The 23,593-nt window shown below is 44.9% G+C and overlaps 1 protein-coding gene and 3 pseudogenes across 2 annotated transcripts; all 4 read left to right on the top strand.

The window, feature by feature from the left end:
- The first annotated feature begins 9 nt into the window (after nt 1–9).
- On the top strand, nt 10–7,061 carry LOC124055206 (annotated as a pseudogene).
- A 253-nt stretch (nt 7,062–7,314) lies between these two features.
- LOC124055249 lies at nt 7,315–8,993 on the top strand (annotated as a pseudogene).
- A 3,858-nt stretch (nt 8,994–12,851) lies between these two features.
- On the top strand, nt 12,852–14,541 carry LOC124055244 (annotated as a pseudogene).
- Nucleotides 14,542–20,623: 6,082 nt separating this feature from the next.
- Nucleotides 20,624–23,574, top strand: LOC124055216 (gastrula zinc finger protein XlCGF57.1-like). 2 transcript variants are annotated; one of them, XM_046381827.1, is made up of 3 exons: nt 20,638–20,655; nt 20,740–21,029; nt 21,337–23,574. In XM_046381827.1, the coding sequence occupies exons 2-3, from the start codon at nt 20,972–20,974 to the stop codon at nt 23,187–23,189; spliced, it is 1,911 nt and encodes a 636-aa protein (XP_046237783.1). In that variant the 5' UTR covers nt 20,638–20,655; nt 20,740–20,971; the 3' UTR covers nt 23,190–23,574. The 2 variants fall into 2 exon arrangements, with proteins under 2 accessions (XP_046237782.1, XP_046237783.1); XM_046381826.1 differs by having other exon boundaries at nt 20,624–21,029.
- The last annotated feature ends 19 nt before the right edge of the window (nt 23,575–23,593 follow it).

The following is a 23,593-nucleotide window of genomic DNA, read 5'->3' as shown; positions in this document are numbered from 1 at the left end:
CTTTGACAAGTGACAGTTTAGTTTCACAGAGACAAAATCCTTTAAACTTTTACTTGAGTGCAACTACTTTAAGTTACATTTTAGGCTTTTCCATTTAGTTCCCAACAAACACATTTCATCTTCACAAAGCAGGTGAAACAGAAATGGAAATAAAAACCAAAGTCAGGGTGTTTGCTGCCCTCCAGTGGCCACACGGAGTCACTACAACAGGACGTGACACTCAGGAGGATCCAGGGCTTCATCTCACTTCCCTTCAGCTGCAGCCTCGTTTCCCTCACGTCTTTGTAACAGGAAACACGTAAAATATAAAACCTGACAGTTTGCCCTGCGTTCTGCCTGACAGGCTGCAGGAGGTCCGTCTCGTCTTCCTGTCTCATTAAACACTCAGTAATTCAGTGCTTTGTGATAAAGATGCTTATAAAATACTTTTCACCATCAAGGCTCAGAGCAGAAACAATAAACACGTTCACACTGCAGCTTCTGTTTGTAATGAAGCCTGAATGCTGAAAGTTTGACAGCACGACATTTTATTATGTTTGATTTCGTAAATGTACTAAAGCTGATTGGCTGTCTTCTCTGTGGGCGTGGCTTCCTGTTCAGAGTTTAGTTTCACTTTGGACTGCAGTGATGGCGCAGTTTGTTTTCCTCCTGTGAAGCTCCAGCTGAAGGTAACGTAACAGCTCTGACATGTTTTAGTCGTTAACACAAGCTGTCGGTACTTTAGCTGTCGGTACTTTAGCTGTCGGTAGTTTAGTTGCAGCAGAAATCTGCCGCTTCAGACTCATCAAACTCTGAGTTAAACAGTAAACTCGAAGCAGCCGCCATTGAAGACATCCGCCATGTTGTGTGGATGTTTGGGAGCTCACACGGTGTCCGGACAGCCGCCGGACAGCAGCGGTTTGTGTCCACTACAGGACTGATGTGGAGACAGTGTGGGGCCGAGCTGGACGGGATAAACTCTCTGAATATGCCCTGTGCCTTGGCGAGTCAGTCTCTGGAGCCTGTTGGCCTCACTGACGGGCTGACGGTCCCACAGGGAAAAGTCTGTAACGCGCTGTGGGGCCGCTAAGGGGCGCTGCTGAGTGTCGGACTTTCCCAGCACGTCGCGGTGCCTGAGTTTTAAAGTTACATTTTTGCATGTTCTTCTCAAAGACTGTTGGTTTCTTCCTCTCATGTCTTCATCTGAATTCCTTCATTAGAAGAACCAGCTGAACTCTGTCTCTGTTTGAACCGATAATCAATGCAGATAATTTGAGTCCTTTACAGGAAAGTTTGTTGGTGATTGTGAGGAGTTTTCACTGCCATAAAAAGTCCATATGTTGTGTTTTTATAAATGATGCTTTTATTGACGGGGAAGTGATTGAATGTTATTATGCCGCAGTCTTCATCCTGTGAAGTGATCAGCTGCTGCATCGAGTCCTTTTCTACACTGCAGATGAGATTCTGTCAGATCACATCAGTCCATCTCAGTCCTTCTGTGTGTCAGTGAATGCACCGTGTGCTGGGCTGCAGCTCTCTGACTCCATCTAGTGGACTGATGGTAGAAGTACAGCAGCTGATGGCAGCTTCCTCTGCCTCACACTGCTGTGTGACTGCATTGAACAGACGCTGACAGGAAACAGGAAACGACAGCCAATCAGAGGAGGAGCAGCTGATGTGTGGACAGGAGAAAGGACGTAAAGATGATTTCAGTGGATGTGCACATGAATGATTTGTGTTTCCTGTGCAGATCAAAGTGTGTGTGAGCTGAGCAGCATGGATCAGTGTGAGGACAGAGAGGAGGGAGTCCCTCCCTCTAAAACCACTCTGTGTGGGGAACCTGGCAGCCAGACCAGAGCTCAGAGGTGAGATGAGGATCTCTGACTGTCCAGGACTCTTCTCCATGTCACAGCTCAGCACTCACATCACTCCACCATCATTATTCACACTCAAAGCTCTGTGTGTGTGTTGTGTTGAAGGCCAGAGCTGCAGCACAGACCAGACTCTGCTGGACCTGGAACTGGATCTGGACTGCGATCTGGATCTGGACTGGGATATGGGACTGTATCTGGACCCAGCTGTGTGTCCTTCAAGAGTGACCGGTCAGTTGATCGACTCATAAATTTCAAAGGACACCAACCACCTGCTGCAAAGAGGTGAGCTGTTAGTCTCATTAAAGCAGAACTGATTCATGTTTTAACTGTTTATCCTGAGAAGTTTTTTCAGTCTGAATGTTTATTTTCAGCTTCGTTCTTCTTCACACACATTTCTGTTCTCACATCTGAAAGCTGCCCAGTAGAACCAGTCTTCAACTCTTCAGTTTAACATTTTGTCCTCACACACGTTCTGACTGTCTGATGAGGATCAAACAGATTTCATTGAGGCTAACAGATGCTAGCTGCTAACACAGGCTAACCCTGATTCCACTGAGTTCATTTTTTCCTGATGTTTGACTCACTTCACCTCCAACAAGTTGAAGTTAACACTTTAACTCACCTTTAGCTTGTGTTTGTCTCTGTGTGGACAGACATCACGTGAGCTAATTCTTCATGATTCCTCCACAGAGTCGAGCAGGAGAGCTCAGAGGTTCCCAGTGGTCAGCAGCATCAAACACACCTGGACTCCATATTTATGGTGTGTACATGTACAACAAGTACTTTCACATCTGCTCTGTTCACAATAATCTCCATGCTGCACTTTGTAGACCAGCAGACTGTCAGTCTGGCCAACATGGATGTGATGTTTGGCTCCATGATTTTAGTCTGATTGTGTCAGTCATATCATATTGTGTTCCAGCTGCTGGAGGAGGACATTGTCAGGTTTGTGAAGAAGGAACTGAAGAGGTTCCAGAAGGTTCTGAGTTCAGATTACCCAGAAGAGAGTCAGAGGGAGGATGAGGAGGTGTTGGACGGTGAGGATGAAGAGCAGAGGAGGAGCAGCAGAAAGGCATTTCTGAAGATCACACAGCACTTCCTGAGGAGAATGAAGCAGGAGGAGCTGGCTGACTGTCTGCAGAGGAGTAAGAGGGTTTCTCTAAACATTTAACTCTCTGGACAAATGGGAGTCTGTCACATTTAGAAACTCCTGTTGACCTTCTGCATGTTTTTTATTTGTTGTGTTTCCTGCTGTGTCTCCAAACCTTTGCTCGCTGTTGTAAATTCAGGTCCAAGTCTCAGTCCTGACTGGTGCATTCAGTTTGCTTTACATTCCCAAAGAATCGTCAGGAGATCATGAGACTTTTCACCACTACATCCACCACAGATACCAAATCACAAAGACATCTTTGGTGCAGAGTTGTGTTTGGAGCTAACTAGCGTATAGCTAACTTGCTGTGTGTTTCAGCAGCTATATGTTTCTGCTGTGAACATTTTCAAGAACTTTGATGTTGAACGTTGACGTCTGTCTTTGCTTTGCTTTGCTTTCATAAATTACTGTTGTTGGAAAGCTGCCACTCAGTGATGATACTTGTACTTTCAGGATCTCCTGCCTTGTGCCACCATAACCTCAAATCTAACCTGAAGAAGAAGTTCCAGTGTGTGTTTGAGGGGATTGCTAAAGCAGGAAACCCGACCCTCCTGAATCAGGTCTACACAGAGCTCTACATCACAGAGGGAGAGACTGGAGGGGTCAATGATGAACATGAGGTCAGACAGATTGAAACAACATCCAGGAACACCAGAAGACCAGAGACAACAATCAGACATGAAGACATCTTTAAAGCCTCACCTGGAAGAGATGGACCAATCAGAACAGTGATGACAAAGGGAGTGGCTGGCATTGGGAAAACAGTCTTAACACAGAAGTTCACTCTGGACTGGGCTGAAGACAAAGCCAACCAGGACGTCCACTTCACATTTCCATTCACTTTCAGAGAGCTGAATGTGCTGAGAGAGAAAAAGTTCAGCTTGGTGGAACTTGTTCATGACTTCTTCACTGAAACCAAAGAAGCAGGAATCTGCAGGTTTGAAGAGTTCCAGGTTGTGTTCATCTTTGACGGTCTGGATGAGTGTCGACTTCCTCTGGACTTCCACAACAATGAGATCCTGACTGATGTCACAGAGTCCACCTCAGTGGATGTGCTGCTGACAAACCTCATCAGGGGGAATCTGCTTCCCTCTGCTCGCCTCTGGATAACCACACGACCTGCAGCAGCCAATCAGATCCCTCCTGAGTGTGTTGACCTGGTGACAGAGGTCAGAGGGTTCACTGACCCACAGAAGGAAGAGTACTTCAGGAAGAGATCCAGAGATGAGGAGCAGGCCAGCAGAATCATCTCCCACATCAAGACATCACGAAGCCTCCACATCATGTGCCACATCCCAGTCTTCTGCTGGATCACTGCTACAGTTCTGGAGGATGTGTTGAAGTCCAGAGAGGGAGGAGAGCTGCCCAAGACCCTGACTGAGATGTACATCCACTTCCTGGTGGTTCAGTCCAAAGTGAAGAACATCAAGTATGATGGAGGAGATGGGACAGATCCACAGTGGAATCCAGACAGCAGGAAGATGATTGAGTCTCTGGGAAAACTGGCTTTTGAGCAGCTGCAGAAAGGCAACCTGATATTCTATGAATCAGACCTGACAGACTGTGGCATCGATATCAGAGCAGCCTCAGTGTACTCAGGAGTGTTCACCCAGATCTTTAAAGAGGAGAGAGGACTGTACCAGGACAAGGTGTTCTGCTTCATCCATCTGAGCGTTCAGGAGTTTCTGGCTGCTCTTCATGTCCATCAGACATTCATCAACTCTGGTGTCAACCTGCTGGCAGAAGAACAACCAACATCCCAGAAGTGTGAAACAAGAACAGATGAATCTGCAGAGACACAGTTCTACCAGAGTGCTGTGGACGAGGCCTTGCAGAGTCCAAATGGACACCTGGACTTGTTCCTTCGCTTCCTCCTGGGACTTTCACTGCAGACCAATCAGACTCTCCTACGAGGTCTGATGACACAGACAGGAAGTGGCTCAAAGACCAATCAGGAAACAGTCCAGTACATCAAGGCGAAGATTGAAGAGAGTTCATCTGTGGATAGAAGAATCAATCTGTTCCACTGTCTGAATGAACTGAATGATCGTTCTCTGGTGGAGGAGATCCAACAGTCCCTGAGGTCAGGAAGTCTCTCCACAGATGAACTGTCTCCTGCTCAGTGGTCAGCTCTGGTCTTCATCTTACTGTCATCAGGAAAAGATCTGGATGTGTTTGACCTGAAGAAATACTCTGCTTCAGAGGAGGCTCTTCTGAGGCTGCTGCCAGTGGTCGAAGCCTCCAACAAAGCTCTGTAAGTGTGTAGAGATCTTCTTCATTTTAGAGAGACTTCATGTGCTGTTATTGATTAAAATGGTAAGAATTTTCTTTTTCTTCTCATTATTGTCCCTCCAGACTGAGTGGTTGTAACCTCTCAGAGAGAAGCTGTGAAGCTCTGTCCTCAGTTCTCAGCTCCCAGTCCTCTAGTCTGAGAGAGCTGGACCTGAGTAACAACAGCCTGCAGGATTCAGGAGTGAAGCTGCTGTCTGCTGGACTCAAGAGTCCACATTGTACACTGGAGACTCTCAGGTCAGGATTAGTTACTGCTAGTTACTGTTAACGTACCGTTAGCTGTGATTCAGTCACTGTATTGTTGATGTATCTGTTGGCAGTCTCTTCCCGACTGATACAGCAGTACCCTCAGATGATCCACCACATGTGTTGTTTTGTGTGTTTGCAGGCTGTCAGGCTGTCTGATCACAGAGGAAGGCTGTGCTTCTCTGGCCTCAGCTCTGAGCTCCAAACCCTCCCATCTGAGACAGCTGGACCTGAGCTACAATCATCCAGGAGACTCAGGAGTGGAGCTGCTGTTTGCTGGACTGGAGGATCCAGCCTGGAGACTGGACACTGTGAGGTATGAAGAGGCCTGCTGCAGCCTCAGTCAGTCAGTGTGATGGAGGAGAAGAGCTGGAAACATTTTCTCAGACACATAAAATGATGCTGTTTGTGTCAGAAAGAGGTTTAGTGAGTCCTGTGAGGAGGAGGTGAAGAGGTTCAGCAGGCCCCATGCACATATTGTGTCCAGGTGTCTGACAGTAATGTAACGTCCATGTTTGCATGCTGAAAGAGGACGTGCTGCTCTGACTCTCCTCCTCCTTTCAGGGTGGAGCCTGCTGGAGTCCGATGGCTGACACCAGGTCTGAGGAAGTGTAAGTGTGTTTTTCTTCAAAGTGTGACATCATTCAGATCTGTGATGTCATCATCCAGCTGTCAGTAAATGAACAGATGATAGATGAAGAACTGCAGCTGTATTGTGTCTTCTTCTCTCCATCAGATTCCTGTGAACTCACAGTCGACACCAACACAGTAAACAGGAAGATCAAACTGTCTGATGGCAACAGGAAGGCGACGTTTGTGGAGGAGGATCAGTCGTATCCTGATCATCCAGACAGGTTTGACTGGTGGCCTCAGCTGCTGTGTTCAGAGGGTCTGACTGGCTGCTGTTACTGGGAGGTCGAGTGTACAGGAGGAGTTTCTATAGCAGTGAGTTACAGAGGAATTGGAAGGAAAGGACACAGTGGAAGCCGCAGGTTTGGACTGAATGATCAGTCATGGAGACTGTGGTGCTCTGATGATGGTCATTACTCTGTCTGCCACAATAACACATCAACATCCCTCTCCTCCTCCTCGTCCTCCTCCTCCTCCTACAGAGTTGCAGTGTATGTGGACTGTCCTGCTGGCACTTTGTCCTTCTACAGAGTCTCCTGTGACAGTCTGATCCACCTCCACACCTTCACCACCACATTCACTGAACCTATTTATCCTGGCCTTGGGTTCTGGTTAAGTTCTGGTTCCTCAGTGTCTCTGTGTTCTCTGTAGGAGGAAGAGTCTCCTCCTCTTGGAGAAACACATCAGCTGAGTCTGAACAGGATCACAGTCACAGAAACCTTTGCAGTAAATGAGCTTTGTTCCAAATGATTCCAGTTGATTGATGAAAAGGTTACTCGTTTAAAGTCCAAAGTGAAGATGTAATCATTAAGTTGTGGGAATTGTTTTGTTTAACTTCACACAGTGAGTGACCCTCAAAGAACAGGTCAGAAGCAGCAAGAATTTCCTGCTTTAAATCAGTGTACATCAGAATGTTATGTAGTTTTATGATGTTTTTGTTGAGAAAAAGGGCTTCACTTCATGCTTCGATCTGGAACTCCCCAGTAATTTCTCCTTTGGGGATCAATAAAGATCTTGTCTTAGTTATCTTTGACTTGTGTGTCCTAAGATGTATACATTAATGTGTAAAATAATAAATATACCTATGTTTCTTGTTTGGCTTTCGTTGCTTTTATCTTGCTTATTCTTACTTTCTCACTTTAGTTTGTCTCATTTTCTCAGTAAAGTATCTGAGTATTTCTCCCACTTTAAATTCTTCAAGGAATGAGCGTGTGTAATCAACTTTATTTTGAAAGATCGGACAGTCGTGGGACCGGAAGCAAGTGTACCTTCCGTGGCTAGCATAGCTAACATACTCCAAGTGAAACAGCTGAGATGGACGTGTGGATAAAGTCATCTGAGCAGACTTTGCGTGAAGTTTCGGGATGTTTCATCTCCTGTTAGCCGACGATCCTGAAGAAAGTTAGCGTTAGCCGGAGGCGGAAGTCGGTCTCATAGCGCGGTCTCGGTGGAGACCAAATTGTAATTTTCACGGACGCAGGATGTCTGTTTGTCCACACAGTCTCAACAGCCTCTGTGGTCTTTTTTGTTTAACATCTGAATTCTCTCTTGGTGACCTATGAAGCTAACTTAGCCTGCTAACCGGAAACGGGGAGGAATGCAAACAAACTGGTTTTAACGGAGTGTGTGGAGGAAAAGATGCTGCTGTGAATTTGTGAAAATGTCACACAAACTACTGGACGCAGTTTTCCATCCGGAAGTCCGCTTACACAGAGCAGGTGTGTACACTTCACTTGTTCACGTGTCTGTAGCATTTTATTGTTGCATATGTTTAAGCTCATTTGAACTGCTTGATGTTCTGTTGACTGATTTCATCTGCAGCTGTGCATCAGCTGCGGTCGGTGAGTGAAGGAGAGGATCCCCCTGAGCGGCAGGACTGGAGCCCCAGTCTGGTCCAGGAGGATCCACCAGAGCTGCCACACATTAAAGAGGAACAGGAGGAACTGTGGACCGGTCAGGAGGGAGAGCAGCTTCGAGGGCCGGAGGAGGCTGATGTCATGGAGGCCACGTTCACTCCTGTCTCTGTGAAGAGTGAAGAAGACGATGAAGAGAAACCTCAGTCCTCTCAGCTTCATCAAAGACAGACTGAAGAGATGAAAACAGAAGCTGATGGAGAGGACTGTGGAGGACCAGAACCAGCCAGGAGCTCAGATCCAGATACCCAACCAGATACTGACCACAAGAGTTCAACCTCCTCTGACTGTGAGACTGATGACAGCTGTGACTGGGAGGACAGCAGAGAACCTCGGTCAGGTTTAAACCCTCTGCAGGACAATGAAGGACATCAGCAGAAACACAATGGACTCCAAACAGGAGAGAAACCATTTAGCTGCTCAGTTTGTGGTAAAAGATACCACAGGAAGAAATCCTTCATGACTCACTTGAGGCTTCATTCAGAAGGAAAACATTTCAGCTGCTCAGTTTGTAAGAAGTCTTTTCAGCGGAGAGGAGATGTTGTGAGGCACATGAGGATCCACACGGGGGAGAAACCTTTTGGTTGCTCTGTCTGTGGAAAAAGATTTGCACAGAAGGACACTTTGAGACGACACACAAGAACCCACACAGGAGAGAAACCCTTCAGCTGTTCTGTCTGTGGTAGAAGGTTCTCACAAAGACCAGTTCTGACTGCACACCTCAGAGTTCACACCGGAGAAAAACCATTCAGCTGCTCAGTTTGTAAAGCAAGTTTCAAACTCAGGCACAATTTGTCCAAACACATGAGAACTCACACTGAGGAGAAATCATTTATCTGTTCGTTTTGTGGGAAAAGATACCACTGGAAGAAAGCCTTCATGGCTCACATGAGGCTTCATTCGGAAGGAAAACGATTAAGCTGCTCAGTTTGTCAGAAAACTTTTCAGCGGAGCAGAGATGTTGTGAGGCACATGAGAATCCACACAAAGGAGAAGCTCTTCACCTGTTCAGGTTGTGGTAAAGGATTTGCAAAACCGGAAACTCTCAGAGAACATATGAGAATCCACACGGCGGAGAAACCTTTCAGCTGCTCAATTTGCAGCAAAAGATTCCAGAGGAAGGACTCGCTAACGTATCACACGAGGCGTCATGCAGAAGGAAAACATTTCAGCTGCTCGGTTTGTCAGAAAACCTTTAGACGAAGAGGAGATGCTGTAAAACACTCGAGACTCCACGCAGCAGAGAAGCCCGTCAGTTCTGTCTGTGGTGTGAACTCAGCTTTGACCGCACACTCAAAACTTCATCCAGAAGAACGACTTTTCACATGCTCAGTTTGTAAAGCAAGTTTCAGTTTCAGAAGCAATTTGTCCAAACACATGAGGGTTCACACTGAGGAGAAACCATTCAGCTGTCTAGAAAACCCTCAGTGCTAATACGTCTCCAAAATGTGGAGCAGCAGCTGATGAGAAGCTGAACTTCACAATCTGAGAGAAGGTCTCACTGGAGACGACTGGTGCTGGCTTTATGCCACGGGGTTCTGCAGCTCGTTTCCATGTGGCTGCTGTGTTGTACCTGTTGTTTGCTGTAATCGGTCTTCATCTTGCACTTCTGTTTGTTTACTGCAGTTGTTTTGTTGTGGCCACAAACCTCCCAAGTGACCACCAAGACGTATTCCTCCATCCTGGATCAGCAAGAACACAGAAGATCAGAAGATCCCCGCTTGATTTGTGTGTCTTCAGCTGCTGGTGCTTCTGGATCAATAAGTCACTTGTTGATCATCTGTAGCTGTGAGATGGCTGATGCTTTCATTTGTTGTGAGGGTCAGTGGACTTTGACAAACTGAAAAGCTCCAACAGCTCAAGTGTTCAGTTTCACAATAAAAACCTGTGAGCTGTTAACGAGTCCATTGAAGTCCATTGTAGTCTAGTGATGGGAAAATCAAGAGTCTCTCCAACTAAAGTTACAACGATACCAAGATCGGAACTCTCGGCTGCTGTAGTAGAACCAGCGACATGCTCTGAAATGAGCTTTCAAGTGTTAGTAGCTAATCGAATACACAGAATTAAGTCAAGCACAAACCCTAGCAATGGGCTTACGTTGCATCTGAGGACAATCCAGCAGACCATGTCTCTCAAGGGTTGACTGCAGAGCAACTTAAGAACTCCAATTGCTTCTCACCTAACAGAGAAAGCAAGGTGGGGGAAGTTAAGAAAGATGACCCTGAACTTTGAAAAGCTTTAGTGTTTAACACGGAGGCAACGGAAGACAGGTCATTACTGAACCGCCTTGAGAAGTTTTCTGATTGGTCGAGGGTAGTATGAGCAGTTGCCAGATTGAAACGACAGGTCAAAAAACACAGAGGTGTGAAACAAAGAACCAATGAGAGTACCAGTCTAGAAGAAAGAAAAGAAGCAGAAATTGCTATCATCAAACTAGTTCAAGAGGAAGCGTTCCCAGGTGAGACAAAGAACTTGAAAGTGAGGTAGGTTATTGCAAAGACCAAATACAGCAAGCTGAACAAGTTGGAGTCTTAAGAGTGGGAGGACTTTTAAGTCGAGCCACGTTGCACCCACACATAAAGCATCCAGTTATATTTCCAAGAAACTGTCACATATCAGCCCTGCACTTTCACAAAAGGTTCATCATCAGGGATGTGGAATGACAATAAACGAAGTGCGAGCTAATGGACTGCGACGCAAAAGTGCAGTATCATTACATATCAATAAATGTGTCAAGTGCCGAAAGTATAGAAGACAAACTGAAGAACAAAAAATGGGTGACTTACCTGAAGATAGAATGGAAACAGCTCCTGATATTCACCTACGCCAGCATAGATTGCTTTGGATTTTTCTATGTAAAAGAAGGAAGGAAAGAAGTTAAAAGATGTGGTCTTTTACTTACCTGTCCATGTTTGAGAGCCATACACATAGAAATGCTTGACGACTGATGCATTCATCAAAGCACTGAGAACGTTCATTGCCATAAGAGATAGTGTTCGCCAACTTAGAAGTGATCAAGGAACCAATTTCATTGGACCACGAAGAGAGTTTGCAGAACTCATGAAAGGAATGCGCAGAGAAAGAGTCAAGGCTCTCAGATGTGAATTTCTAATGAATCCCTCAGCGGCAAGTCACGGGTGGCGTCTGGGAAAGAAATCAGAACTATTAGGAGTGTTCTCACTGCTATTCTCGAGGACAACATTTCAGCTGCTCGGTTTGGATCCTCATGGTGTGATGCACATGAGGATCCACACAGGAGAGAAACCCTTCAGTTGCTCTTTCTGTTGTAAAAGATTTGTGCAAACTTCATATTTGACCTCACGTTTAAGAGTTCATACAGCAGAAAAACCTTTCACTTGCTCAGTTTGTAAAACAAGTTTCGGCCTCAGAAAAACTTTGTCCGAACACATCAGAATGCATACAGGGGAAAAACCATGAAGCTGTTCAGTTTGTGGTAAAAGATTTTCACAGAAGGCACATCTGAGACGACACATGACCATTGTTGTGGAAATTCTCTGCTGCTGGTGAAGAATTTAAGTTACTTTATGAAATAGAGACTGGGTGGACGAATAGAGCCAGCCAACAAGGTTTTTGTTTTCTTTGCAAAGAAAAGGTCAATCAACACGAGTGGTCAGAATGATTGAAAGACACCAAACATGGGGAGACCTAAACATTTATACCTGAGGAACGCCCCCTCAGGTATGTTTCACACCCTTCTGTCTGCTGCCGGTATCGGCACTGACTCCCTGGGGTGTGACTTACACCCGGGGTATCCTGCAGGGTTTGCATACAGGTGGGAGGTTGAAGAGGTCTGGACATGATAATTTAAACACAAAAGGACGTGGTCTCTTTCAGAATCAGAATTTCTTTATTTACCCCCGAAGGGAAATTCTTTGTGAGAAAGCAGGATGTGGGGCATCTCTAGTAGGTGAATACAAAGAAATTGCAATTATAATTACAGGCTGTAGAGCTACTCGTCGAGCCAGCGGGATGAATATGGCTTGTACCAAATGTAGTGAAGACAGAATGAAATAATGGCCAAGAGAGGCAACATTCCAAAATGGTAGGAAATATGTATGGGTATGGCCCATATCAGTCTTCAGTCACACGCTGTGATGTGTTCACTGTCATCACATCACAACTGAGTGTGCTAGACGGCACAACAAGCTGCTGAAGGACAGGCTGAAAGGCTGCAATCATGAAATGATTTTTAATTTTCTGTAATGCTTATTTTACATACATCTATATCATGATGTAGTTGAATATGAAATGAAACAAGTAACAATTTAATAAGGTCATTGTTTATCAAAAATTATTGTTTTGGTTTGCAATTGGAAAACTTTGGCATCTATTCTGTTTTGTAATCAATTTTGGGTAATTATATACGTGAAGTCAAGAGCACTGTGTAAGTCTGCTGAAAGGTGGTGATTTTATTTGGTCTTTCAAGCATTTAAAATTGGTTCAAACAAAGCGCTTTATCACTTTTTTTGAAAATTGCTGCACAAATAAAGTTTATTCAGTAGCCACAACCGGTGTTGTAGTTAAACTCGTTGTAGAATTATGTCATTATTCTTTGGGTTGCATTCATAAACAGTAAGTACACCCTGCTGACATTATGTTTTGCTCCTGTTCACTTTACTTTGAAGCATTTCTATATTTTCACGAGTAAACTATCTGCATATTTCCAACAACGTTAAATCTTAAAGTGTTATGAGCCTGTAAATAAAACTTTGGTGACCTTTATTTTGAAAAGAAGTGGCACCGGATGCAAATGTACTTCCTGTGGCTAACAAGCTACTTCTTGAAGCAGAGGAGTCTGTATGTATAGATGAAATTGTTTCAGTGCTGGTCTGAGTCGCGTCCATAGAGACCAGACTGTCTTTTATACGGAGTCAAAGTGCCCAGACAGAACTGTCTGAATGGACTCAGAGGTGTTTCCTTTATTTGAAAATATTAAACATTTGAATTCTTCTGCGGTGTCCTACGAAGCTAATGGCGCTAAGTTAGCCTGCTAGCTGGAAAGAGACGGAGGTGAACGGGATCTGTTTCTCTGGAGGAAAAGTTGGTGCTGTGAGTTTGTAAAAATGTCTAAAGTCCAAACGCTGAGAGCTTTTGTCAACCAGCGACTCACTTTGGCCGCTGAAGAGATTTTTGAGCTGTTTGAAAGAACGATAGCAGACTACGAGGAGGAAGTTTGTCGACAACGCAAACTACTGGACGCTGTTCTCCAGCCTGAAGTCCGCTTACACAGAGCCGGTTTGTCCACTTCACTTGTTCCTCTCACTTTAAACTGCTGGGGTGGTCGAATATTCACACACACAAGATTCTCCAGAGATAAAACACACACACACACACACACAGGTAAAACTGCAAAGTAGGTGGAAAGTGACGCGCGTATGTGTTTGATTTTTGTCCACAGACGTGGAGCTGCGGTCGGTGAGTGAAGGAGAGGATCCCCCTGAGCGGCAGGACTGGAGCCCCAGTCTGGTCCAGGAGGATCCACCAGAGCTGCCACACATTAAAGAGGAACAGGAGGAACTGTGGACCGGTCAGGAGGGAGAGCAGCTTCGAGGGCCGGAGGAGGCTGATGTCATGGAGGCCACGTTCACTCCTGTCTCTGTGAAGAGTGAAGAAGACGATGAAGAGAAACCTCAGTCCTCTCAGCTTCATCAAAGACAGACTGAAGAGATGAAAACAGAAGCTGATGGAGAGGACTGTGGAGGACCAGAACCAGCCAGGAGCTCAGATCCAGATACCCAACCAGATACTGACCACAAGAGTTCAACCTCCTCTGACTGTGAGACTGATGACATCTGTGACTGGGAGGACAGCAGAGAACCTCGGTCAGGTTTAAACCCTCTGCAGGACAATGAAGGACATCAGCAGAAACACAATGGACTCCAAACAGGAGAGAAACCATTTAGCTGCTCAGTTTGTGGTAAAAGATACCTCAGGAAGAACTCGTTAATGGTTCACATGAGGCTTCATTCAGAAGGAAAACGTTTCAGCTGCTCAGTTTGTCAAAAAACTTTTCAGTGGAGGAAACATCTTCTGCGGCACATGAGAGTCCACACAGGGGAAAAACCTTTCAGCTGCTCAGTTTGTGATAAAAGCTTCACGCAAAAGGCAAATATGACACAACACATGAGGATCCACACTGGAGAGACGCCTTTCAGCTGTTCAGTTTGTAGTAAAAGATTCCACAGGAAGGACAAGTTAACGGATCACATGAGGCTTCATTCAGGAGAAAAACGTTTCAGCTGCTCAGTTTGTCAAAAAACCTTTCAGTGGAGAGGACAAGTTGGGATACACATGAGAATCCACACAGGAGAGAAACCTTTCAGCTGTTCTGTCTGTGGAAGAAAATTTTCAGAAAATGGACATTTGAGAGACCACATGAGAATCCACACTGGAGAGAAGCCTTTCAGTTGCAGCGTCTGTGGAAGAAAATTTTCACAGAAAGGACATTTGAGAGGCCACATGAGAATTCACACTGGGGAAAGGCCTTTCAGTTGCTCTGTCTGTGGTAAAAGTTTTGCACAAAAGCAAACTCTGACAAAACACATGAGAATCCACACAGGAGAGAAACCATTCAGCTGTTCTGTCTGTGGAAGAAAATTTTCAGAAAAGGGATATTTGAGAGACCACATGAGAGTCCACACAGGGGAGAAGCGTTTTGGTTGCAGCGTCTGTGATAAAAGATTCACTCAGCGTCATACTTTGAAACAACACAAGTGTGTCGGTGAGAGCAGCAGGAGTAAATGAAGCTGCAGAGCTGCTCGTCGAGCCACTTTGTTCCAGCAGGATGTGATTAAACACTGAACAAGTTTGACTTCTAACGGGTCCCACATGCTCTTCTTTGTTGTCACAGCGTTTATTTCAGTGTGTTTATGTGTTTTATACCTCTCTGAGATGATCTCTCATGCCCGTCATGTCAAGGATTCAAGGATTCAAGGAGCTTTATTGTCATTTCACACACGTAGAACATGAGTGGAACGAAATTAGTTTCCCCGGTCCCAGTATAAGCCCAATTGCCTAACAAATAAATATAAACAATGCTATGTAATATAAAAACAGTAGAATATAAAAAAATACAGTATGTATGTATAAAATACAGTAATTACAGTGATGTAAACATCAGTGTAAACAGTATAAACAGTAGTGCAAATGACTGACAGGGTAGTGCAAAAGACAGTAGTGCAATGAGAGAACATGAGTAGTTTGAGAGTTCTGTGCAAATGGCTGCATTGTGCAATGTTCCATGGGTGGTTGTTTGTGTGTTTGTTGGTGTGTGAAGTGTGAGTTTGGCAGCAGGGGCTACAGAGGACCTCCAGAGTTCAACAGTCTCACAGCTTCTGGGAAGAAGCTGTTCCTCAGTCTGGTGGTCCTGCTCTTGATGCTCCGCAGCCTCCTGCCTGAGGGGAGAGGGGCAAACAGTTTGTGTGAGGGGTGGGTGGGGTCCTTCATGATGCAGGAGGCCCTTTTCCTGCACCTGGAGGTGTAAATGAAAAGGGCAAGTTGCTCTGCTGATTTTTTGTTTTTTACAGTTTGGGGAGCTGATTTATCTAATTTTGTTTTTCTTTGATCTTTTCTGTTTTATCCAAACAGTCAATAATCAGCAGATGAATTCAGAATGAAAATAATTTTTAGCTTCAAAATTGTTCAAAATGAGCTCAGCCAAGCTGCAGCACAGCAACAGTTTGGTGCCACCTGGTGGTGGAAGGTTAAACTGAACTCTGTGGTCGATGTGTGAGCTGCTCATCACAGAGGGAAAACATTATGAATATTAAAAAAGAAAAGAATAAACATGCAAACTATTTCACATTTAAATGTTCCGTACAAGTTCACAGTACCTGAGTTATGCTGACCGACTGAACGATCCAACAGCACAGAAAACAACTGCTGCTTAAACTGAAGTCAAATGTTCCTTTATACTAAGTGTCCATATTTATAATAATAAACATATTTTGCTGAAATGATGCAGTTGGACTCTTTTGTAAACGACTCCAGTGTAAATAATCATAAGGCATGAAGTTGTCAGTGGAAAGTCAAGCAGTCAGTGCACACATGTGTAAGAGTACTCTGATCCTACCAGGTATAACAGTGTATATAGGAATACTATGTAGTATAATTGTGTAGTTCGAGTTGTCTGTCTTGATGTATCACACATTAATTTGTGTAATAATAATACATAATACATTTTGCTGGACTTGCGGTTTCCGATATGCCCAAAGCAGACGCTTTCTGACCCAAGAATAAAATTCTCCTAAACAAAAATAAACTTGACAGAAGAGCACACAACCGAGTGATGAACAGTGCACCAAAATGGGCGCCAACCAGAAACAGAACAAGCAGGAGTATAGAACCGGAAAACATGAAGAAACTAAGTCTAACCAGAAGCTAATGCTAGAAGCTACCGTGGCTAGTGGTGAAAAAAGCGGGGAATCGGAACTGCTTGCAGAGTTAAAGAAACTTAGACAAGAGAATGGCGACGCCTTCCGAGAGACCAAACACTCCATAAACAGACTCGAAATAAAACAGCAAATGGAAAAATTAGACGAAAGGTTAACCACGGTGGAACCCCGCCCCGCCGAAGACAGGGGTATACGCCAGGAGAGAAGACAGGGGTATACGTCAGGAGAGAAGACGGGTATACGCCAGGAGAGAAGACGGGTATACGCCAGGAGAGAAGACGGGGGTATACGCCAGGAGAGAAGACAGGGGTATACGTCAGGAGAGAAGACAGGAGTATACGTCAGGAGAGAAGACGGGGGTATACGTCAGGAGAGAAGACAGGGGTATACGCCAGGAGAGAGCTCTCGGCTCCCTGCTGAAAAGAGAGGCCAAGCTCACGGCTAAACAGAAGGACTTGGAGAACAGGCGACGGCGCAAAAACATCCTCGAAGAAGCAGAGGGAAAGGAAACTGTCCCCTTCTTAACTGAGTTCTTCAGGATGACAGTGGAGCTTCAGGCGGATGTGGAGATTAAACTGGAAGGAGAACACAGAGCTGAAAGAGAAGAGAGAATACAGTCTGAATTGGAAGAGAATTTTAAAAACCTGGAGCATCAACACAAACTAAAGAGATTCCATTCAAAATCCTTAAATCAAAACAAACAGAGGTTGGACGAATTATTATATAAAGCAATCAGCTAGGAAACCGAGCCGGCAGATCACTTGCCTTTCAACAGAAATGAAATATAATTCCGCACCCGATCTGACCCACTATAAATAAATACCGACACCCGACCCGCACCCGAATGAAAATCAGTCAGACAGCCAAAATTAAAGACAAAATTTATTGCCACGACAAACGACCAGTGACGTGCAATTTCAGTTAAAGGCATCGCCAAACGTTGCTTAAGCCTAATAATAAGCAAACAAATTGTAGTAGACTGCGTCTGAACGCAAAACTTTGATACTGCCATGTGCACAAATAGCCGTACCGACTGGCAATCAAATGTGTTAATAAAACTAAAATTATATAAATTGTACCCTACACGTTACTAGGTTATAAACTACAAGAGGACAATGCCACCTGTCCATTTCAGTTTGGTTACCCGACTGGAATTCCTGCGCAAAGCACAGGCTAGTGTTTGGTGTGGTGCTTTGTATCACTATGTAAAAAGAGGATATTATCCACAGTTGATGACCTCTGCTGAGTCCTGGATGACATACAGCGCATGAGAAATCTCGCTCGCTTGCGGCGCTGGATCCCGGAACAGCGAGAATAGATCTCGCAATAGATAAATAGATCCTTTATTGATCCCGAGGGAAATTCAAGATATATGAGCAACACTGGGAAACGAACGCCCATGCTCTCTCCACCAAGACAAGACGTCAAAGGAGTAACCTTTAGGTGTTTTGTAATCAGTCACCCTGATCCTGCGCGGCCTTGTACCTGGAATCTTCCACGTCTGACAACGTGTCAGCTGTCACTCGAGCTCGCTTCTCAGGTGGGGGGCGGCGGCACTGCTCAGGACTTCAATGCTTGTCCTTGAGATCCATGATGAATGCAAAATAAAATGAAATTATGTTGTGTTCTTATGTCTTTCACAAGGCGCCGCATCTCACTGTGCACGCGTTCCAGGTCACTGCTGTCTGAAGGAACTTCATGCTTTTCAGTTTGGGGTGAAGGAACATGCAACTGCAGCTATATTTGCGCCCCTGTCTGTCACGTAGATCAGTTTGGAGTAGAATTCGTCGATGCCAGATGTAGCTAACGCACTGATGATGGCTGGTTGGATATTGTCTGCCGTTTTACACAGTGAACTGTCCCACTCTGAAGTACAGAGCACTCGTTCAATTAGCTCCCACTTGTTGTCGATGTAGTGCAGAGTGACACAGTGATAGCCGATATTTCTGTAGTCATCCGTCCACATGTCCAAGGTAACTGCCTCATTGTTGTCTGTCAGCTGTCTTTTGAGTTGCGGGATTGTCTGTTGACGAATCTCCTCCGCATATCTGGTTGTCGGAGCCAAATTGGTCATTTTCTGTGTTCATAAGTGTTGTACGCATTTTTGCCAGTAGATGGCAGTATCTATTTAGGCCATGGATTGAGTCTATGTGGGGAGGTGGGTTAATCAGCGGGAATCCATACGGTCTTTGATCGTGCCATGGTGTGTAACTTCACAGGTCAGAATTACGTGTTATGGTGAAAGTGAGTACTTTTGAGTCGGCTGTATGTAGTCTAATAAACCTGGAACAGAATTAGTAGTGTTTGGACATTGGCTGTGTTATGCATTTACACCTGCATGCACCTACACTGGTACACGTACAAGCCTTTTAAACCACCAGCATGCGCGGATAGTGACAAAGGGCCACTATACTGGTCACTCCACGAGAAACTTTTAGGATCAGGTAGCAGTTGCTTAGCATCCATACGGCCAGCCCGAGCACCAACATCTATCAGCCCCTGCGCTAATGCAAAAAATCCCTCACCATGAACTGCTTCAAAAGGTCGAATATCGTTGCATACAAAATTCACACACAGTCTGGTTATGGTGTCCTTGTCCTCGTCGCGAGGCACCCTCAATTCTATTTTCTTCTGGAAGAAGTTTTCAATGGAAGCACATGGTTTGACAGATCTGGCACCAGGTCGGCTATCATACACACAACCTTCAGGCATGTTTTACATGCAGTGAAGCCTTTAACAACGTTGTTTTCGTTATCTGAGATAATTCCGAAATTCTCCCACAGGTCGGACTCGATTTTACTGGAGACTTGACTTTCTTGAAGACTTTTCAGCAGTAAAGAGATGTTGTGGTACGCATGAGAGAGCTCTGTCCGTGGAGGAATTTTCACTAAACTGACTCACTGACACAACACATGAGAATCCACACGGGGGAGAAACCTTTCAGCTGCTCAATTTGCAGGAAAAGATTCCAGAGGAAGGACTCTCTAACGTATCACACAAGGCTTCATGCAGAAGGAAAACATTTCAGCTGCTCGGTTTGTCAAAAAACCTTTAGACGAAGAGGAGATGCTGTAAAACACTCGAGACTCCACGCAGCAGAGAAGCACTTCTGTTTGTTTACTGCAGTTGTTTTGTTGTGGCCACAAACCTCCCAAGTGACCACCAAGACGTATTCCTCCATCCTGGATCAGCAAGAACACAGAAGATCAGAAGATCCCCGCTTGATTTGTGTGTCTTCAGCTGCTGGTGCTTCTGGATCAATAAGTCACTTGTTGATCATCTGTAGCTGTGAGATGGCTGATGCTTTCATTTGTTGTGAGGGTCAGTGGACTTTGACAAACTGAAAGCTCCAACAGCTCAAGTGTTCAGTGTCACAATAGCAGAAACTTCAGTTCAGTACTTGTATAAAACTGTACTACTACTGCTTTAAAGTCAAAATACTGCTGTCTCTTCAGTTCCATGTTCTGTTTTGTTTGACGCTGTGCGGTGTTTTCTGGGACAAACAAATTAACAACAAATTAAAGAAGTGAAAACCTCATGAGAACAAGACCTTCACTGAATTAGAGTTGGTATATTGAAAGCATTTCCTTTATCAACTGTATGAATTTAAATTATGTAACCATGTTTATGGGGTGGCGCAACGGTTAGCGCTGTGGCCTCACAGCGAGAGGGCTGCAGTTTGAATCCCAGTCTGGGCCCTTCTGTGTGGAGTTTGCATGTTCTCCCTGTGCTTGAATGGGTTTTCTCCAGGTACTTCTCCAGGCTTCCTCCCACAATCCCAAATCCAGTCCTGCGGTTATGTTCATGCAGGAGTCACAATCAGAGAACAGATCTGTTTGAATTCAGTTTGTTCCTCCTGTTTCACTGACATGACATTTAATGCACATGTGCAATAAAGAGATTTTAGAAATTAGTTTGGAAGAACAGAAGCAAAACACGTTTAATATCCAGAATATACATGAAGTTCATTTCAAAGTCATGATGTTACACACTCCGCTGCAGCAGGTGGCCACATGAACCTGAACGATGGTTAGTATTCCTCTTGTAAAACGCAGGGTTACTTTTATTTTGAAAATCCAAATTGGAGCAGTACCGGAAGCAAATATACTTCTCTTCCCGTGTGCAGCATTCTAGCCTATTTTCAACGCTGCAATCAGGTACAGTCGGAGTGTAGAGTCTGTAAGTGTGGATGAACATGTTTTAGTGAACTTTGTGTTAACCTTCAGGATGTTTCGTCCCAGATTCATCTCTTGTTAGCCGACATTGCTCACGGAAATTAGCGTAGCTTGCTAACATGAAACATCCAGAAACGAAACATCTGAGTCTCCTGGTGTCCTACGAAGCTAATGAAGCTAACTTAGCCTGCTAGCTGGAAACAGACGGAGGCGGACGGGATTTGGCAGCACGTCGGAGTGACCAAACTGGTTTTAACGGAGTGTGTGGAGGAAAAGATGCTGCTGTGACTTTGTGAAAATGTCACACAAACTACTGGACGCAGTTTTCCATCCGGAAGTCCGCTTACACAGAGCAGGTGTGTACACTTCACTTGTTCCTCTCACTTTGAACGGCTGGGACAACATTCACATCCTTTGCTTCAGTGAAACCATTTGAACTCTGACCTGGTGGGTTTACATGTGCACGTATCATGAACATTGAGTCAGAGTCTGCTTCACCTTTCATGGCATCTCTGCTCTGACTGAAAGCAAATCTCACAATATACTTTTGGTTTGGACAAACTGCAGCATTTCTCTGCACATTTAAGACAGTAGTGCCGTCAGCAGGTTGAATATGAACAGGAAGTGACAGTTTTTATGTTTGTGTTTGATTTTTGTCCACAGACGTGGAGCTGCGGTCGGTGAGTGAAGGAGAGGATCCCCCTGAGCGGCAGGACTGGAGCCCCAGTCTGGTCCAGGAGGATCCACCAGAGCTGCCACACATTAAAGAGGAACAGGAGGAACTGTGGACCGGTCAGGAGGGAGAGCAGCTTCGAGGGCCGGAGGAGGCTGATGTCATGGAGGCCACGTTCACTCCTGTCTCTGTGAAGAGTGAAGAAGACGATGAAGAGAAACCTCAGTCCTCTCAGCTTCATCAAAGACAGACTGAAGAGATGAAAACAGAAGCTGATGGAGAGGACTGTGGAGGACCAGAACCAGCCAGGAGCTCAGATCCAGATACCCAACCAGATACTGACCACAAGAGTTCAACCTCCTCTGACTGTGAGACTGATGACAGCTGTGACTGGGAGGACAGCAGAGAACCTCGGTCAGGTTTAAACCCTCTGCAGGACAATGAAGGACATCAGCAGAAACACAATGGACTCCAAACAGGAGAGAAACCATTTAGCTGCTCAGTTTGTGGTAAAAGATACCACAGGAAGAAATCGTTAATAGTTCACATGAGGCTTCATTCAGAAGGAAAACGTTTCAGCTGCTCAGTTTGTCAAAAAACCTTTAAATGGAGAGGAGATCTCATGAGGCACATGAGAGTCCACACAGGAGGGAAACCTTTTGGTTGCTCTGTCTGTGGTAAAAGATTTGCACGAAAGGAGGCTCTGAGACAGCACTCGACTACCCACACAGGAGAGAAACCCTTCAGCTGTTGTGTCTGTGGTAAAAGGTTTGGACAAAAGCCAATTTTGATCTCACATTTAAGAGTTCATACAGGAGAAAAACCTTTCAGTTGCTCAGTTTGTCCAGCAAGTTTCAAAGACCCTGGCAATCTGTCCACACATGTGAGGAAGCATACTGGAGAGAAACCATTTAGTTGTTCAGTTTGTGGGAGAAGATACCACTGTAAGAGATCCTTCACTTATCACATGGGACTTCATTCAGAAAGAAAACGTTTCAGCTGCTCGGTTTGTAAAAAAAGTTTTCAGTGCAAAGGAAATGTTGTGAAGCACACAAGACTCCACTCAGGGGAGAAACCCTTCAGCTGTTCAGTTTGTGGTAAAGCATTTGCACAAAAGAAAGGTCTCAAAGAGCACATGATCAGCCACTCAGAGGAGAAATCCTTCAGTTGTTCTGTCTGTGGGAAACAATTTGCTCGAAAGTCAGGTTTGACCTCACACTTAAGACTTCATACAGGTGAAAAACCTTTCAGCTGCTCAATTTGTAAAGCGAGTTTCCGTTTCAGAGACACTTTGCTCAGTCACATGAGAAAACATAGTGGGGAGAAGCCCTTCAGCTGTTCGCTTTGTGGTAAAAAATACAACTGGAAGAAGTCATTAACTGCTCATATGCGACTTCACGCTGACGGAAAATGTTTCAGCTGCTCAGTTTGCAAGAAAACTTTTCCATGGAGAGGAGAGTTTGTGCAGCACATGAGAATCCACACAGGAGAGAAACCCTTCAGCTGTTCAGTCTGTGGGAAAAGATTCACACAAAACTCATCTTTGACCGCACACTTAAAAGGTCATACGGGAGAAAAACCTTTTCCCTGCACGCTTTGTAATGCCACTTTCAGTCGCAAAAGCTATCTGTCCACACACATGAAAACCCACAGAGACGAGACGCCTGTCAGTTCTGTCTGTGATCGAACAGGTGAACGTCGCTCAGCTTTGACTGCACACTCAAAACTTCACCCAGAAGAACGACTTTTCACCTGCTCAGTTTGTAAAGCAAGTTTCAGTTTCAAAAGCAATTTGTCCAAACACATGGTGGTTCACACTGAGGAGAAACCATTCAGCTGTTAGGTTTGTGGTCAAGGATTTGGAGGCAGTGCAGCTCTGAGATGGTTGCAGTTCGTTGCGGTGTTTTGTGATAAAAGATTCACTCAGTTTTTTCATATACAAACGCATAAATGTGTCGGTGAGAGCAGCAGGAGTAAATGAAGCTGCAGAGATGCTCACTGAGCCAGTTTCTTCCAACAGGATTGAAGTCCTGAGAGCTGGTAACAATCTGAGAACAGAAATTCTCGGAGATTAAAGTCACTCATTCACTAAACTAAATCGACATCAGTGTTGTTTTCTCCTTAACAGGCTCAGCTCGCTGCAGTTTGGCTGCAGGACATTTCCCTCCTGTCAGCTCCTCCTGTCAGCCTGTAAACTGGTGATAATATTCTCACGGCAGACACGTGTTTTCATCTGTTGTATAAACT

This window comes from Scatophagus argus, chromosome 24, assembly GCF_020382885.2.
Source record: "Scatophagus argus isolate fScaArg1 chromosome 24, fScaArg1.pri, whole genome shotgun sequence".
NCBI classification, from domain to species: domain Eukaryota; kingdom Metazoa; phylum Chordata; class Actinopteri; family Scatophagidae; genus Scatophagus; species Scatophagus argus.
This window is presented reverse-complemented; position numbering and strand designations above follow the sequence as displayed.

Coding starts and splice junctions, on each gene's coding strand:
- LOC124055216 (XM_046381826.1), top strand. CDS start 20,972: ATGTCACACAAACTACTGGACGCAGTTTTCCATCCGGAAGTCCGCTTA. Junction 21,030..21,336: donor AGTCCGCTTACACAGAGCAG/GTGTGTACACTT, acceptor TTTTGTCCACAG/ACGTGGAGCTGCGGTCGGTG.